The following is a 19,631-nucleotide window of genomic DNA, read 5'->3' on the forward strand; positions in this document are numbered from 1 at the left end:
TCCAGAATGAAAAACAAGTAATAAGTATTTATTGAGAATAAAAAGCTTCCAGGTCAAGTATGATGTGTACTGCCAATCCTTTATTAGAAAATTACATTGAATAGAAACTTGATCAGTTTTGTAAGATTAGCCCATTTGCTAGATAATGTAGTTCTTCAAACTCCAAACCCATCAGTTGTCAAGTCTTTGCAATATGTTTTATAAACATTCCAGAACTATCAAGATGCCCATACTACAGAATTTTTTTCATAGGGTAATAGTTAATGAAGGGGGATTGGCTTTGGAATCAGAATTGTTTGCTGGTCATTTTGACCGGGGGTTGGGGGGCGGGGGCAAGACACTTAAGTTCTTTGAGTTTCAGTTTTCCTATAAAAATGTAATCAGCATGTTTCTAGACCTTTCCAGTCTGTGGCAATAAAATGAAGTGACACTTTCCTTTAATGCCTCTGTTAGGCAGGATTCTTCTGATTGTAAGAGATGGATATCCAGTTTCCATTAGCTTAGGAGAAAGGATTATTGGCTTTGGTGATCAAACCACAGGAAGTGCTGGACTGTGTCTAGATCTCAGCAATAATTATTATTTGTCACTTATTACATTTCTCCTCAGTTATTTTCTGTGATTTAGATTCATTGTCCCTCAGAGATTTTTCTTCTAGTGAGAGACATGGTCTCCACCTGCTCTAAAACTTAAAATTTCCTCCATTAGAGAGGTTAGGAGACTATCTGTCTCATATCAAGTGGAAGAATCCAGGGAAAGAGCACTGATACTGATTGGTACACATGGGATCAGATGCCCATCCCTGACCCAATAAGTCTGGCTGAATCAAAGGTTAGGTGTGACGTTTTCTAGAAGGAAAGGACTGATCTTCATGATTGGCAAAACAATACATTTTAAGTATGAGATCCAAAATATGATGACAAATTTTCGTCCCATAGATAGGTTAGTTAAGTTTTTTCCTACTAGTTTCCTTCACCGAGTTAATGTATGAGACTACCAAAGGAATTTTAATATGTTCCATTAATCTGTCTTATTGGCTCTTTATGAACCCTACCAGCTGTCCATACTCTCAATCATTGTTATTCCAGAGATGTAGTGATGAATAAAGACAGTCTCATAATTCTCCAAGCTATGTTTCCTCATATTAATTTGCTCCCATGTGGCATTACGTGTCAGGGCAAGCTCAGTTCCCGCCAAAGAAAATCTATAGGAATCCCAGACCCAGAGTCCTAAGTCCTCAACTATTATTTCAAAGAAACTCCTTTTCATGCCCACTCCAAAGCCTGCCCCATGATGGCTGACAGAATTCTTTCAGAGGAATTCTCATCCACACCCACAGGTATGGTTGAATCTCCATTACTCAGACAAGAAGATGGAAATACTGAATATTATACTTCTAAAAGTCTGTGTTATTTATTCATAAATAACACTATGTGGTTAACATGAATGGATATGTAGGACATCTTTCTCTTGTTCTAGCAGGGCACAGTCAGGCTAAAGATGAATTCAGTTTACATTGTTTAAACATTACACATCTGAATCTTCAACACTAACATTCATATTTATCGTGACTTCACAGATTTCCTCATGATGATTCTCTCAAAATATGTCTTATTCTTAAGAACAGCAGCTGATGGAACCCCCCGTGCTAGTTTTATAAAATGAACAAGGCCAAATTAAGTTTTTCTTCACCACGCATATCAATGAGGTCAGTAATAATATCTTCTTTGGATAAACAAAATAGATACCATATGGGTAGTCTTTAAAGTGTTCTATATTTGCAGTATGAATAAGTTGTGGTGGTTATTTATTATAGAAGCAATTTATCAGATGAGACTCTTGAGTATGCCTGTGATTTATCATCTATTATAGTTCCATAGAGTTAAGGTGACATTCACTCATTTATTCATTTAACTGATTTTGCATGCTTTCATTCACTTATTGAGAAATTTTATTGAATTCCTATTATGCATTCAGCAGCATGATAGACCCTGGGAAAACAGAGAACAAGACAGATTTAGTCTATACAATCATAGAACATAGATGGTAGTGGAATCTTTTGAATGAAGTCCCAAATCACTATCTGTTTTCCCTCTTAGTGGAAAAACACACCTAAAAAATCTTCCATGCTTTCATGAAGAGAGCTGCATTGTTGTTATCCCTGATGTCCTGACCTGACTCTGGGAATTATACTTGGTTTACCATAATGGTTCGTTCATTCATTCAGCTGAATGGCATTCTTTGCTTCCTGTCTCCAGCAGATCTATGTCTACTGGACCACAGGAATTAAAATTTCATGATGAGAGAACTGATACCATGATACAGTTTAAAAATATTTGTGTCCTTCTTATGTAACCAGGCATTTTTAATAAAGGAAATAACTCTTATTTATTGCTGATTATACTACTAAACTCTTTTCCCAGTGGATGTTCTAGTGGAAAAAAAAGATTTGCTGCTAAAAATGATTTGCTGCTTATTTTGTACTTGTTCTTGAAGTATTTTGAGACCTTATTGTTATACTGTTGTAATTTGACTTGAACTAGTCCAATAGTAATTGTTATATTAACTTGCTATTCACAGGGAAGTAAAAAGAAACACAAATAGGATATGGTGAAACAACCTGAGAAAACAAGATAATCTACATATTTTCATTTTACTTGTGTAGATTGCAAAGTAAACAATAACTATTTTCTCTTTCTGAGCCCATTTCTCCCTCTACCTCCTGCCCTAATTCTTTCTTTGTTCCTCTTTTCCAGTCTTCTGGAGTACAGTTGTTGATACTCCAATTTCTCTCATCCTATTGTCTCTTAAATTGTCCTCTCTCACTCTGTTGAACAGCTCTTGTGAAAGTCCCCAACAACTTTTTTGTTTCTACATATAAGTTCTCAGTACTCATCTGTCTCAGGCAATGGAAATGCCATCCTTCAACTTTCTCAGGCCAAAAACCTTGGCATCATCCTTGATTTCTGGTTTTCTGACCCCAGAGTCAAGTGGAGCAATGACATCTTGGGGTATGATAACTGCTCACTTGTTAACTCAGCTGTTCCTCATTTTTCCTATATTATTCTTTGTCTCTTTTGCTGGATATTGCATTATATTTTTTGAGGGCTAGTATCCCTATCTTTGTGATCACCCCTGCTTTAGGCCTTAAAAGTATTGAATTTCTTGAGAAAGCTCTGTTGTTCTCTCTTAATATCTTTAAAGTGGAAAGGAAATATTACCAAGAGAAGCCCCTTTTGACAATGTAAGTGAATGAGGACCTTAAAGCTAAGAAGCAGACTATTAGATTAGAATGTAGGAGAATCCTGACTGAGATTGCGGCAAGCGGTGCCATCAGACAGATGCCAAAGGACAAGGACTCCTTCCAAACCCACTTTTTGTCACATTTTTTTTTTTTCTGGAGCTAACCTGCCAGTGAGTCCCAATAGCTCTTCAACAGGAGTCAAAATTATACATGAAGATAGAAATCATGAATAACTCCTCATAATATGTGGATGATATTTGTATCAGTGAAGAAGTGTTTTAGTACATATGGAGCCCTATTGAGTCTTGCTCTAAAGGATATGGTAGTTTTCTAGGAAAATTGAAATAGACGATTGTACATTAACACAGATTTATACAAATAAAAACCATAAGAATACATTGTAAGAATACTTATAAAGGATTTGGACATTTGATTTATTGGAAAAAATATTTGTAGACTTACAAACTGTGACCCAACAATGGTTGAAACAAAAGTTTAGGATAATTAGTGCATCAATACAAAGTCAGAAATCCTTTTAATGTTGGTGTTTCCATTCATTGTGTTATTCTAACTCTATATAACCTCTTAAAGAAACACCATCCATACTTAGAATTTCTCCTGGTCCCAAATCCGTATTTCCAACTCTTTTCTGACAATCTGCATTTGGACATTCTCTAGCCTCCTCAAACTCAATTAAACAATGTTAATAGCCACAGTTTGTTGAGGGATTACCATTTTTTCCAGGCAGTATTCTAAATGCTTTATTTGATTAGTTGATTTAACCCTCAGAACAATTTTAAGTTGGTTCTTTTATTACCTTAGTTTTATAGATAAAGAAACAGTCTTCAGGAGTCATTTAATATCCTTGTGACTTGCCCAAGGTCACATGGATATTAAGTGACATTTCTGAGTGCAAAGCCTATATTCACAACCACTGCGATTACTTTCAAAATACTATTCTTCAGGTGTTCTCTCAAATTGCTTCTTTTACTGTTTTTTATTTGTGTGTATTGTTTAACAATACCACTATCCATCAAGCCAGAATCCTAGACATATTTCTCTTCCTCATTCACTGCATCTGAATAGTCAGCAATTCACATCTATTTTTCCTCCTATATCTCTTGGGACCATTTCCTTTTATCCATCATCACTACAGCTTCATAGCTCAGGCTCATATCCTCTTTTATTAGCTTACTAACTAGTCTCCCTGCCACCAACCTTGCCCCAACATTTTTCATGTTATAACTTAAGTGATCTTTCTAACTGTTTAAGATCTTTAAAGAGCTTCTCTATCACCTATAAAATAAAGCCAATCTCCTGAGCATGGCAAATATGGAATTTTGTAATCTGGTCCTTGCCTCATGTTCATCCTTCTTTCCTGCCACATCCTTTGCTATATGCAGCATTTCAGTTATAGAAAATTTTTATAGTTCTTGAACATGCTATTCTTCCTTTCTGGAATACTTCTATTCTTCTCCATAATCCATTTTACACCTTTATTACAGTAGTTATCATATGAACTATTAAATAAATGTTTGTCTTTCTCCACTTCCAAGTACTATCTTTTACATTAAGTCAGAATTTATTGGAATTTTGTGAATTGTTATATCTGAAGGAGAGACAGTGGCAGACTTGGAGAAAGCAATGTTCTGTCTTATTTGGCCAAAGAAAGACTTAAACCACCTGGCTCAGGAGATTACCATTGTAGGATTTCTCACCCTGACACAGTAGTTATCAGCCCAATTATTTTCTGTCAAGAAATGGGATCCCATGCATCTTCCTCAGTGTTTTCTGAATGAACTGGAAGAAGCCTAAATATAAGGCAGCATTGGCATAAATCATTCTTGATAGAAATACTTTATTTTTGGCTTGACAAGTTTCATTCTTTTAAAACTGGCCATAGTAACAACACTGAGTTTGGATCTGGTGCTCTTATTCTTCTTTGTGGTAATTAGAATTGGAGCAAATATTTCACTGGCAACCTTTACAAGTTAGAGATCAGTTATAACATGATGCAGAAAGTAAGTGCCTTGGAGGCAGATAGCCTGGGTTGGGATTTCTGCTGCTTATAGCTGTATGAAGTTCAGCAAGTTATTTAACTTCACTCAGCTTTAGTTTCTTCATATATAAATGGAGGTAAAATGCATACTTCTCAGGGTGGTACGAATGGTAAATTAAATAATTATATAAAAGATTTGGCACATACCTGACATGTAATAAACACTAAGTAAATGGTCGGTTTCATTTTTAAACAGTGGATGGCACATTGTCCTAATAATCCTAATATAGTGCTACATGTTGTCTTCTAAATAATTATAAATATTTAAGCCAAGTGTGTGTGTTTTTCTTTTAAGAGTTGTAGTTAGAGTAATGGAAAGTATGTATATCAAATTTGGAATAGGTGATGCATAGGCACTTCTATCAGAATATCCTGTGAAAAATACAGAATCCTTATCCTCACCCCAATTTACTAGCTTAGGATCTTTGGATATGGAACCTAGGAATCAAAAATTTTCAGAAGCATCTGAGATTATTCTGAAGCACCTCAGGTTATTCTGACAAACTCTTTTGTATGTTTTAAAGTTGACCTCAGATATGATGTCCATTGGGAAGTCTTCTCTAATATCCCCTATAAAATAAAGCCAATCTCCTGAGTACGGCAAATATGGAATTTTGTAATCTGGTCCTTGCCCTCATGTTCATCCTTCTTTCCTGCCACATCCTTTGATATATCCAGTGTTTCAGTTATAGACAACTTTTTATAGTTCTTGAACATGCTATTCTTCCTTTCTAGAATACTTTTATTCTTTCCTATAATCCATTTTATACCTTTATACCTCCACCCCAGTCTGGAACAGGTGCCCCTTCTATTTCTGTAATATACCTGTCATATTGTCCTTGGACATGTCTGATTGTTTGTCTCCCTTCCAGACTGTCAGATCTCTGGGGCAGTGACTTTGCCTTTCTAGTGCTTTGCATAGTATTTAGCCCATAGAGGGTATTCAGTAAATATCTATTAAATGAATAAACAAGTTTTTGTGCATCTTTCTGGATGTATGATGTTATGTTTCTGAAAAGTATCATTTAATTCAAACACATATCAAAATTAATTTTCTCACAGAAATAAAAGCAAATTTCAGTTATTTTGTTTTTTACTATTTTATTAATATTGAATTAAGATAATATTTTTAAAATCTTAATGAAGTTTCCCCCATACATTTATTTAAGTGCCTTGTTTTCTTCATTTAATCATTGGCATTTCGTATTTCAGGATGGATAATGCAGCAGACAATCTGGCTTTAAGTTTCAGAAGTCTTAATCTAGTTGGACACAGGTTCCAAATAATAGCATTGTGAGAAAAGATGAAGAGCCAGGCTGTCCATATCAAAAGATTCTCCAGAATGGAAGAGAGGAAGAATTGGAAGTAGTAAGAACTTCATCTGTCAATGTGTAACCTTAAGAAAAGGCTGTGTGCTTTTTCTACTAACTGAGCCCTGGTTTGGGTTTCGGAAGAGAGAAAATAACAGGTAATTCAGTTAGGTTTATAGAATTTTAAAGAAGAGACAACTTGTGTCCCATTCCCAGTTAGAGGATTTGAAAGTTTCCCTCATTCCTGAAGCAGGCTGGGAGAAGTAGGATAGACATATTCATATAGTAATAAAGGATCAAATCTAAGAAGTTATTTGGATATTACATTTTTCTAGTAAGAAGTTCCATTTCATATGTGCAACATAATTCCATTGCTTTAAATGTGATGGAAATAATAAATATAAAAGAATATCATTCCCCACTCCCAGAACTGGTAAAAGAAGCCTATAATGAAACATGCTGAAATGTTAACAGTGACTATCTCTGGTTGGTGGGATTATGAATGACTGTCATTTTCATCTTTATACTGCTCTGAATTTTGAAAAATTTCCATAATAAAAGGGCTTTTTCACTTTGGTTTGCCATTACTCATCCTTTAGTTTATGTTTCATCTCCCTGATTTACAAACTCATTAGTTGGGCATTATGTCCCTATTTGATACTCCTTTAATATTTTGGACAGCTCATTGTCTTATCTCCACAGTACACTGAAATAATCACCTGTTTCAGATTCTAGAGAGTCAGGGATCCTATCTTACTTATCTTTGTACCATCACAGAGTAAAAAATCTGTGCTTAATCTTTGTTAAATCAACTAATAAAAAAGGTCTACATAAGATTATTTTATGCTTTGCCCAAGTTACAGTTTCAGATAAGATTTTCTCTCTGTTAGGAAAAAAGCCCTTTACATAAATAATACGTAAACACATGTGAATTGTGGTACAATCTGAAAATTACAGCAAAATGAAAAAAAAATCAGATTCGTAGGTAATATAAGACCATGTAAAATGCATCTGAACACTCTTTGTTCACTAATAGTTCGGTTGCTTATGATGAAGGTGAGAAATTGCTATAGGTACATTTTGATTTTTTTCTTATATTTTCCCCATATGACATTTGCCATCTTTCTTTGACAGGCAGAGTGCAAAGTCAATAATAAACACAAATATTTTTCTTGTTTGTCATCCTTTGAGAATGTATACTAAAATTTACACATAGAACACTGTGAATAATGCTTATTTTAGTATAATTTTTCATAACTTGGGATAGAAAAGGACACATTAAGGATTAGTTACAAGATTAACTCTGTAAGTGTGATATTGATTATTTTCAAGTTAGGAATAGAAATGACACATTGTGGACCATTTAACAAAGACAGTGATAATTAGGCTTAAAGGCTGATAATTGGAGAAGTAATAAGTTGAGGCATGCATATATTTCTTGTTTATATAACAAGCAAAGGAAAATTAGATCTTTCCATAAAAACAAGTCCCCTAAGGATTTTAAATCTCTGTAGTAAAGGTGAGAAAAATGCTATTAAAAGTTAGTCATTTTGTTTTCTGGCCTACCTGTGATTTTTGCAGAATTTTTAAAAATTTAAATAGCACCTTGCTGAATGATGTGATCTTTGTTCTCTTCTAAATTATCTCTTGAGTCCAGGGGCTATGTCTTATTATTTGTTTCTGTATAGTTGCTAGCACATGGTAGGTACTCAAATTTTTATTGAATTGAGTTAAATTAAATTAAGATGCTGCCATCTAGAACTAGAGAGTAGGCCTTCTATGAGTTTCCCTGTAGGAGGAAATTGGGACAAAAAGTGAAAATCAGGTCTTTGTTCCAATCTTCAGAAGTAGAAAAACCAGTCATGAACTAAGAGAAGTGGACATTAGCCCAATGTTGGAATGGGGTCCCTAATTACTTATTTTATATATTCCTTTTCATAGTTGATGACCAGAGTCACTATCAGGTTGGAGTCCAAGAACATCTGTAAAAACGTAGTGTCATTTGACACCTTTAAATTTTAGTATTATATAAAGAAGTTCCTTATGATATGCCAGGTTTTAGAATGGGCATTCTTACCCTTTTTCTTAATGGTTAAGTGCCATCATTTTTAAGCTGTCAAGAAAGCGTTTTTGGTATTTCTTGAGTTGGTCAAATTCAACAAAATACTTTTATATTAATATACAGTTGACCCTTGAATAACAGAGGTTTGAGCTGCATGGGTCCACTTATATGTAGATTTTCTTCTACCTCTGCCACCCCTGAGATAGCAAGACCAATCTTCCTCTTCCTTCTCTTCCTCAGCCTACTCAAAGTGAAGACGAGGATGATGATCCACTTTCACTTAATGAACAGTAAGTATATTTTCTCTTCTTTATGATCTGCTTAACACTTTCTTTCTTCTAGCTTACTTTATTGTAAGTATATAAAACATATAACATAGAAAATATCTGTTAATTGACTATTTCTGTTATTATTAAGGCTTCTGGTCAACAGTATTGTAGTTAAGTTTTGGGGTAGTCAAAAGTTATTACGCAGATTTTCAAATGCTCAGAGGCTTGGTGCCTCTAACCCCTACATCACTAAGAGTTTTAATACAAACTTTAGTCAACTGTATTTGGCAAGAGTCAACTGTATTTGACAAATCTTCAAAATAATGCTTTAAGTTGTTGCGAACATTTGTATAGGTCTCAAGGGATAAGAGATACAAAGGAATGAAACATAAATAAATGACATAAATAGTGCAGTGATGCATTTTCATATGTGAAAAATAGTAATTTTTTGAAATGTTATTCTTGAACTGGTAAATTACCACTAACATAGTATTACTGTTCAGACTATATTTCTGAACCCATTGCAACCTAAAATTTAGTTATTTTATGTTAAAAAGGGCCAAAGCAAAGAACTTTCAGATCTAAGCGAGAAACTCAATACCACCAGGACTGAAAGTGTTTTCTTGAAATACCAGTGTTGGCAATACCTTTAGAATCCAGTGTTTTCTTCCAATACAATCAATAGTAGATGGTCTTTTCTCTAAGACAAACATTATGTTAATGTGCATATCTTAACACCAGGGGCTTAAAATAGCAAAAGGGGGTAGGAACTGAAAGTACATGGAATCCACACTGACTTGCTTACTTAAGGGATTAGTAAAATTTGAGGTCAGCAAGAGTCCCAAGATACAGGAAAGATCAAGGAAGGAAGCACACCATGGTGGCTGTATTCCTTTCCTACTGGTCACAACATGGGCAGCTGGACAGGAAGGTGGCTCTTCTGTTTAGTGCTTTCTGTTATTCCTCTGTCTGTATGGTTGGCTTGTGGCCGATCCCTACTTTTATTTCATTCTTCAGAGAGAAAAATTCCACTTTAATATTGCTGTGTATGACAGCAAGTAGCATAGTACCTCACACGTAGTAGGACTGACTGAGTGAAAATCAGACTATTGTCTTATTCTAGTAGGATGTCTGGAACATTTAGTTCCTTGGACAAATTCAGTCTTGCATTACTTTAATGTGATGATTGAAATCATTGCTGTCAAATTGTACTAATAGAATCTCATTGGATTTCTAAATAGGAGCAGGCTAAACAGGAACCTATTTTTATCATCTCAGATCCAAGGAAACTTTACTGTAGTAGAAAGAGCTCCAGACTGGAAGAAATATAATATTTACCTGGGAATATTTTTCAAAAAGTATATCCTCACCTATTTCTTCTCCTCATCCCCACCAAGGACATAGCAGAATCTCCAAGGCAGATAATATGTAGTTGAGAAAAAGTTGTTCATGCAATTTGTATTTCCTGTTCCCATCTGTTTCTCTTCACTTTCTGAGTTTGAAAATCAATGGAGAAGTTGAACTGTAAAATTCTATGATTTTGTTAGGAAAAATTTCACTACCTACTGATTGTTTTCCTCCTAGGAGTTATTAGTTTTATACATATCTTCTTCATTGGGACTTATTTAGTATGTGGATGCATTCTCTCAGGTCATGGGCATTAATTCTAATATATTCTATTAGATAGGCAGCAGATTAAATGAGGATCATTTTCTCTTTCTCCACTTTGTTGTGCTAGGCTAGTAGTTGACATCTTGGATCAGATAACTTTAGATCCATAGGCTTTCTTGATCTTTAGAAGTAGACTGTCTGCTGTTGCAACCCTGGCTAAGTCCTATTATATTGGCAGAAATAGTAGCTCTGTCATATCGTAAGCACTCAAGCAATGGTTGTTCCAGCAAAGTACCTTTGTCGTTTAATTATACACATTTAGGAAAATATTGATAAAAAGTAATTTTAAATACAATATTACTTTTATTTTGACTTTTGGAATTAAGGGCCAGACTTTTTCTTAGTTATATTTAAATTAGTTTTGAAGAAATATAAGTGGGACAACATAGGCTTCTCAATGGGATAGAAACAATCTTTCTGAAGTGAAGTTACTATTTTTACTGTAACAAATTGTTTGTGATTGTTGATTATGGTCACTTGAATGGGAAGGTAGCTTTTATTCATCAGTCTGTGGTAGAAAATAAAATTGACCCCCATATCAGTAAATTCCCAGTCAGATATCTTGTTATGTAAACCCTTGGTATCAACTCAGTATGCTATGCACAAAGTAGCCACTTAAATATATTAATCATTAGGGTTTTAAAAATAATTGTTTTCTTATAAAAATATTAGAAGCTTGTTTTAAAGAATTGTATTGAGAAGGAAAGCAGATAAAAGTTATCCATAATCCCACTTGCAATGAGCATTATGGGAAATTTTGGTGTATTGCTTAAAATTTATTCATTTCTGCTTATTAAAGGTTTTAGAATCTGGTAAAATTTTTCTTATTTAAGGTAAACTACGTTAATAGTTTTTAGTCAACCTCTTTCAATCCCTGAAAGTTCTTTATTACTCTTCATTTGTAACCTCCATACATTTAGTCTGGAGTTCAGTGATATATGGGCTTCATTACTTAAAATACTCTAGATCTATAATCACTTTTAGGAAATATGTGTAGTCACTTGACGATCCTCACAAACTACTTCTTCCTACGAAAGAGTGTATCTTTTCTTCTGTGGATTATTTAAATAATCCGCTACCCCTATTTTGTTGAGACTTTTAGGCAAAGGGATATATGCTTGGGCTGTTCTTTTCAGATTCATTGTCTTTTCAAAGTGCTTTAGTATCTTAATCATTCCTGCTATCAAAATATTTTCTTTCTCTGTCATTTTTGTTGGGAAATCATAGAAAAACAGATACTTTATTTTTAATAATGTGTGACTTACCTAAGTTTTTCACTTTTAAAATACTGAAAATATCTGTCCAATCCTTATTGAGTCAACAGTGACTTAAATGCTTGATTTTGTTGTCGTTGGTGGTGAATACTTCAGCCTCAATAAGACTTGCTAATATTAAGGTCATCTTATCGGTTTTAAAAGCCCCCAGGTACTCAGAGCAGAACACCTAGTAAACCTTATTGACATCATCTTGCTTGGATTATGTCTCCTATGGGGTTCTGAGAATGAAGTGAGTTACTTCAAAGTGTCAAAATCAGACTGATTTGGTTGGAGGCCAACTTGGACTAGTATATATGAAAAGTGAGCATCTTAGGTGAGATTCTTAATGCCCATTAGACTTGTAGCATTGTCTGCTGTATTTTATGCTAGTAGCCAGGTGTGGGCAGTGATATAGGGCTTGGGGGATCTCTCTTACCGGCCCAGGGATCCAAGGCATTCAGTGCAAAACCTGGCCAGCAGCCCGAGTGAGTAGGAGCCATGTGACTCTGGTGAGTTGGAGTGTGCAATTGCCTCCTGCTTCAGAGCTACCTGATCCGAATACTAAGCAGAGCGAGTGCCGGGCTGAGTGTAAGACACTGAAGACACTGCAGAGCAAGGTGCTTATTCCAGAGGCGTTACAAAACATGGAGATTAAAGACCAGGGAGCCCAAATGGAGCCGCTGCTGCCTACGGTAAGAGACAACCTGCTATCACATAGATTAACCGTGTTTGCTGCAAAACCTGTTAGGCAAGTGGTCTGCTAGCTAGGTGAAGTGAGTGTACTTTTGGGGTGGTGGATAGCTCCTACGACATATGGACAGGGGTCTCCTCCCATCTTGGGAGACTGAAATGCATAAAGCAAAGCACACGATTCTCCCCCTCTTCTCAATATGGATGCACTACGGTGATGAAATGTCTCATGTTTGCTGCTGTTTGAAGAAATGGCTAGGTTTTAGCAGCAGGGGCAGTTATGTGTCTCTCTGCCTGCCTGTTACTGCTTATCTCTCTGTTTCTCAGACTGTGTACTGGTTTAAGCCCTTGCAAAGAAGCCCCCTTTTATCATGTTTAATCCCTGTCCAATTTCCTCCCCCTGCCTCATCCCCAGGCAGTGAGGTGAGGGAATCTGCTGCTGTTGCAGCTCTAAAGATTTAGTCTCCACAGAAACCAGGGGAAAGAACAGGACTATCGTGTATGTGTGTGTGTGTGTGTGTGTGTGTGTGTGTGTGCGCGCGCGCGCGCGCGTGTGCGTGTGTGTGTGTGTTCAGTCTCTTTCTCAAAGGGAAATGTGTAATGGTTTTTATACAAAGAAGGTATGCATTTTTGGGGGACAGACACACAATTCAGATTTGAATATCAGAAAGGTTTCTGAACTGTCATTTGGTAATAGCCCATCTGTTTATCTCTGGGTTCTTAAGCTGTTTCCCTAAATTTAATTTTTGAATAAGTGATTGATTTGCTTATCCTCTCCACAATCTCTCTGTCTGGCTCGCAGACTTTGGAGATCTTCAGGCAACATCTTTTTGAGTCTGGAGCAGCTGCTGTTGCTGTGTTTAAGGAAAAAAGAAAAAAAAAACCAAAACAGTATTTTCTTGATGCAACAGAGATGACAGTCATAGCTTCCAGCCATCTATCAGTGCTACCACAGCAGAAATCCCCTCCCTGCACCAAACCAGATGGAGGGGCTGTTTCTCAGCTCCCTGTTACTAAGGTTGGTGACCCACCTTGCACGGAAGGGACCGGCGGTGAGCTGTCCATTTCCGAGTCCATTCCTAGGTTTTCAACAAAATGCTTCCGTAGGAGGAGTGGGCAAATTCTGGGCCACTGTATTTTCAGGGCCTTACCTCTCCTGCCGGGCTCACATGCTGCAAAAAGATTCCAGTTTGCATCCCCGGAATCAACTGTGGCGACTGAGCATGCCCAGTTCTCCTGCGGACGCCAGGTTTGAGCAGGGAGGGAGCAGAGTGATGGGAAGAATGCAAGGAGTTACCACAAGAATAGAGTCTCAGTAGAGGACAGGGGCAGCGTAGGGGTAGGGGGCCGGGAGAAAGGGAACGGGAGAAAGAAGTTTGTCAATTATCCTGCCTGCCTAAAAATAGAGATATTTCTTTGTGGCATCAAAGTGAAGTTATAAAAAAAAGTGTAAAAGATTTGTCCATCTTCCCAAACTTGAACAAATACGTAAATTAGGATTCTGTTAGTATTCAGAATAAATAGTGTTAAGAATATCAGGGAACTCTTGTTCCCTGGATGAGACAGGAACTATACACAGGAATCGTGGTATGGGGGTTAGGGAAGGTTTAGGGAAACCCCAATTCTTTTTTTTTTTTGGCTGGCAGTGGGGGTGGGGTGGGGTGTTGAAACCTGTCCTAGAAAAGCAGGCTGAAGCCAGTTTGATGTGGCTTATGGATTGTCACTTGTGGGGAACAGTTAAAGGGTTTAGGACCAAATGAGGATTAACTAGAGGAATTTAAGAGGATGACATTACTGGGCTAGATGGGCAACCAATTTATAGCTTAAAAGAGCAGAGAAAAAAAAAAGTCTTTCCAGAAAAGGTCTACAATACATCTCAGGGAAATTTTTGAAAGCGAGAGTCAAAATTTGCATGCCATGGGGTTAATGGTCAGTACAAAATGATGACAGTTTAATGGTAAAAGAGAATCATATTAGCAGATCATTACAAGAAAAACAAGCCCGATGGGCTAGAGAGGATGCTGAATTACTGGTCCAGTTTTATACTTGTATAGCAACTCCCCCAGTTGCTTTTATGAAAATCTTTTTTTGTTTAGTTTTCAAAACAAACATGTTATGTAAAGCAGATTTTATTATTTTCATTTTCAAGGTGAGAAATTGAGGTACAGGGAGTCTGAATAACATGTCTAAGATCACCCAGTGATGAAACCAGGACTAGAATTTAGGTCATCTAAAACTAGTTCAGAAATTTAAAAAAAAATTTAATATTTTTTACGTTACATTCTTAACCAGGCTTAACATGATCCGTTCCTGGACTGAAGTTTTTATGCTTGGAAGAGAGCTTTGGGCTTTGTTTTAGAAAATTAATCAGACGACTTTGCAAATAATTATGTGAGAGGCAATATGGCATAATATTTAGAACACAGTCAAGGCCCAACACTGCTATTTATTTGTTAAATGATATTGGGAAAGTTATAAGTCATAGTGTCTTCAACTGAAAAATGAAAAGGGAATGTTACTATATATCTCTTGAGTTTTGGAATGAGCAAGTTAAATAACTTATATGAAGTTTCTGACATTTAGTAAGTGTTCAATAGAACTTACTTGCTATTGTCATTGTCAATCTTGCTATAAATGAATATGTTATGGTTATATTCATCTCAATATAGATACTGAGATGATGCATAGGTTTCAGGTTTTTACGAAAAGTGGCTTGTCAGTACTGTCTACCAAGAAGGAAAAGTGGAAAATGGAGAACTGGAAAAGACTCTTCATAGTGGAGGTGGGAGGTGGAATTTTTTAGTTATTATTATGAAAACTTTGCAATATGCTTGGAGAGCCAATTGGACAGACATTAAAAGCCAATATTAGATATGGGACAGAAGCAGTCAGAGGTAGAAAGTTAGAGAAGTGAAAAAGAAAGAAAAATAAGAATAGATAAGAATGTCAAATGAGTGAATGTATTAATCCTGACTCAAGTGAAATGGAGGAACAGATTCTCATTAAGCCTCCCAGGGTTTACCTCCATTTAGTATAGTATATGTAAAGTACATTTGAAGGATATGGGCAGAGAAGGCCTAGACATGTTTCTCTTTTTTTCCCAGTGCTTCTTAGGAAGCTTCAGTGATAATTTCCTTTTGCTGGACAAGCCATCATTGCATTTTGTAGACTCTAATCACTCCAAGGGTTAGGGCGTTCACTCTTGCTGGCTAAGTGTATAGTCTGGTTTTGGTAGCAACTGACTGTTATGTCTGAAGTTATAGAAAAAGTGTGCCAGAAAGATGCATTCTCTTAAGTGCCTACTGTTGGCCAGTCCCATTCTTGGTGCTGGAGATGCAGCAATAAATAAGGCAGGCAAACACCCTATATAAGTGAAACCTCACACTCCAGCTAGACTAGAAACAGGACTCGATTTACCTTTTTAAGAGACTGCTGCTTTCTCCTCAAATGTTTAATAATTGTTATAACCTTTTTGAGATGGATGTATATGGGGAATATATGTAACAGTAATAATGGTGATATCATTTTAGTAAGGATGGAATTAGCCTTTTAAAAGTACAAAGCCAAATATTTAGGATTACATTATGATTTCACATTTTCGTTTGATATTCAATGTTGAATTTGCTTTTAGGATTAACCTAACAATTTAAAAATTATCAGGCCGTGGAAGAAGCTTCCAGGAGAATATATAACAAATATTTATATCTCATGACATTTAATCTTGGGTGATCTATAGTGAGTTCACTTTGGATCCCTTCTAAGATTCTGATGTCTGAAAAAGGACTTAAGTTGAGCTTACTCGTAACATTTCCCTAAGGTATAAAACTACAGTAAAGTTCACTTTTAAAATGTAATCTGATAATATAGGATAGATGATTGGATTTAGTACTTTTAGAAAGTGCTAATTCCATATTTCCAAGTGGCCCAGTTTATTGAATTGTTTTATTTGTGGAAAACAGTTATAAAAAGTCTTTAATATTATTAAATCAGGGAAAGGAAAATGGGACTAAAATGTCAAAGTAACAAAAAGAGCACATGGATTGGCTAAGTAATATTGTTTTTTCCTTTCAATTTGAATTGAAATTTAAATTATAATCTGAGTTTAAAGAAAACATACTCACTACACTTCATAGTCAGTAGGAGGCAAAATGCAGTATAAGAAATTAATCCCCATTTCTACTTTCATGATTTGAATTGTTACTCTAGCATGGTAAGTGACTATAGAAATAAATTATATGTATAGAATGCTAAGGTTGGGAATGAGTGGTAGAATCTGAAGGCTGTAGGAATTAAGTTTACTTCTTTATTAATATTATGTTTATGATAAAATATTGAGATCAGATTAGGAAGTAGGCTAGTTTATGATGAAGAGTTAGAAAATATCTGGGCCAGGGTCTGGAACTCAAATAGAGTCAGAGAGCATGGTCAGAATACAATGATACTGCCGGTGTATCATTTCTTTCTAACCTTGAATAATGCTTGCTTCAGAAGTCCAAACTGGGCATGAATAGAGTGCAGTGTATTATGATGTGCTGCAAGTAAGTGGAGAAATGTTGATGCCCCTCTCAGCCCTTCTGTGAGAGAGACTTCACCTCTTCCTTTCTGATATCACATAGGACACATGACAATGATCACTTGACTTTCTGTGAGGACACCATTGTCAATCTATATAGTAAATATTAGTTAAGTTTTATGTTTTATTTTTAGGTAAAATAAAATTAAAATGAAGTTTTAATATATTATCGCACCACAAACAGTTGTCTCAGATACTATTTGGGGGGTACTGCTTTTTTGTTTTTTAGAAAAAGGGAATAATTTGGCATCTTTTATGGAATTACATATATATATATATGTATGTCTTATTTTTTAGAGCAATATAGGTTCACAGCAATATTAAGCAGAAGGTACAGAGATTTCCCCTATATCCCCTGCCCTTTACACATCCATAGCCTCCCTGATTAACAAGATCTCTCACCAGAGTGGTACATTTGTTACAGTTGATGAAACATTATCACCCAAAATCCACAGTTTGCATTAGGACTTGGTGTTGGGCATCCTATAGCTTTGGACAAATTTGTAATAACATGTATCCACTATTATAGTACTATACAGAGTCATTTCACTGCCCTAAAGATCCTCTGTGCTCTGCCTATTCATCCATCCCTTTCCACTAAACCCTGGCAACCACTGACTTTTTTTACTTTCTTCATAGTTTTGCATTTTTTAGAGTATTATATAGTTGGAATCACAGTACATAGCCTTTTCAGATTGGCTTCTTTCATTTAGTAATAGGTATTTAAATTTTCTCCATATATTTTCATGGTTTGATATCTCATTTCTGTTTATCACCGAATTATATTTCATTGTCTTGCTGTACTACAGTTTATTTATCCATATACCCACTGAAAAATATCTGGGTTGCCTCCAAGTTTGGCAATCATGAGTAAATCTGGTATAAACATCCATGTGCAGATCTTTGTGTGGACATATTTTCAATTTCTTTGGGTAAATACTAAGAAATGTTATTACTGGATTGTATAAGAGTATTTAGTACTTTTAAAAACTGCCAAGCTGTTTTTAGTAGTGGCAGTACTACTTAGTATTCTCACCAGCAATGAATGAAACTTCCTCTTGCTCCACACGCTTACCAGCATTTGGTGTTGTCAGTTTTTTATACATTGTCGGATTTGATTTGGTAATATTTTGTAGAGAGTTTTGCATTCATGTTTATGAGAGATATTGGTTTGCAGTCTTTTCTTATAATATCTTTGTTTGATTTTGGTATTAGGGTGATGGCCTCACATACTGAGTGAGGGAGTATTCCTCCTTTCTATTTTCTGACATAGATTGTTTTGGGAGGTTATTCATTATTGACACTGTCATTTTTAATAGATAGCTTCATATATGTTTTGACCAGAGGACTGTAGAGATCAACTGGAGTCTAGATTTTAGACTGGCTCCTTAATTTATGGATGATGGAGCTGGACATCAAAGACGTAAAGAGATATATTTAAGGGCATGCTACTTATGATTCTAGTTAGTGGCAGAACTCAGCCTAGAGTCCAAATCTCTTGATTATTCACTTATCATTCTTTCCACTATTATATAGTCTCTATTACTATCATAGCATCAACAGCTGAGTTCCAAATTAAAATGGAAATTAGGCAATGTTTGTAAAGTAATACTAGATATTGTCTCAGGCTCATGATAGGTACAAATATCTGTAATCCTCATGATAATCCTGAAAAGTTGCTAATGTTTTCCAGCTTTGCAGATGAGAAACTGAGGTCGAGAGAGTTGTATAAATTATCCAAGTTCACATAGCTAAGAAGTGCTAAGCTAGGATTTGAAAATATTTTATCTAGTTAATAAGTAACTTGTCTTCCTTAAGGCTAATTAAACAATAAAAAAGAATTCCATTATGAAATGAGCTTTCACATCTTCCCCTCCAATAAAATATGAAAGTACTCTGCTACAAGGTGCTATAAAATGTCAGGTCTTTTTGGACACATATTTCATGATTCAGTTTATATGAAATGTCTAGAATAGGCAAATCCTTAGAGATATAAAGTAGATTAGTGGTTGCCAGGACCTGGGATATAGGGGAGAGTTAGGAGTGACTGCTAATAGGTACAGAGTTTCTTTTTGTGGTGATGGAAATGTTCTGGAATTACGTGGTGGTGATGGTTACACAACACTCTGAATATACTAAAAACCAATGAATTGCACACTGTAAAATGGTGAATTTTATGTTATGCAAATTTTATTTCAAAAAATTATTTTAAAAGTAAGTTACTGTTTAGCATTATCATGAACAAGGAGAAGGCTGAGAATCTAAAATGCTTATAAGAAGAGGGCAAATAAAATATTCACAAAATAAAAATAACTTCCACCCCCCACAAGAAATTCTTTACTACAAATTTGCTTCTCTTTGTCAAGATGATGCTGAGATTGGTCAGGGTTTCAGGTTATTTGCAGACCTAGAGGTCTTGGAATATATCTTCAAAGCTGAGTTAAGAGAATATATGGTACATTCTATGTACCAGAGAGAGAGATAACTATTTCACTTGAG

At 35.6% G+C, this 19,631-nt stretch overlaps 1 protein-coding gene and 1 long non-coding RNA gene across 12 annotated transcripts in view; both read left to right on the plus strand.

Annotated features, from left to right (window-relative positions):
* Positions 1–8,982, plus strand: part of LOC110740880 — a 57,588-nt gene extending 48,606 nt beyond the window's left edge. The window contains exons 2-4 of one of the 2 annotated variants that reach the window (XR_004176526.1): positions 1,578–1,706; positions 6,514–6,769; positions 8,914–8,982. This is a non-coding gene — a long non-coding RNA (uncharacterized LOC110740880). Of the gene's footprint in view, positions 1–1,231; positions 1,707–6,513; positions 6,770–8,913 lie in introns of those variants that run through there. The other variant, XR_002516109.2, reaches the window with a different exon arrangement.
* Positions 8,983–12,329: 3,347 nt separating this feature from the next.
* SLC4A10 (solute carrier family 4 member 10) overlaps positions 12,330–19,631 on the plus strand; it is a 378,984-nt gene continuing 371,682 nt past the window's right edge. For 3 of the 10 annotated variants that reach the window (XM_031651310.1, XM_031651311.1, XM_017946578.2), the window contains exon 1: positions 12,334–12,561. In XM_031651310.1, coding sequence (XP_031507170.1) covers positions 12,514–12,561 — 48 coding nt within the window. In that variant the 5' untranslated portion in view covers positions 12,334–12,513. Of the gene's footprint in view, positions 12,562–19,631 lie in introns of all 10 variants that reach the window. The other 7 variants (XM_021923664.2, XM_017946582.3, XM_031651307.1 and 4 more) reach the window with 5 other exon arrangements.

The sequence above is a fragment of the Papio anubis genome, chromosome 10 (assembly GCF_008728515.1).
Source record: "Papio anubis isolate 15944 chromosome 10, Panubis1.0, whole genome shotgun sequence".
Taxonomy (NCBI): Eukaryota; Metazoa; Chordata; class Mammalia; order Primates; family Cercopithecidae; genus Papio; species Papio anubis.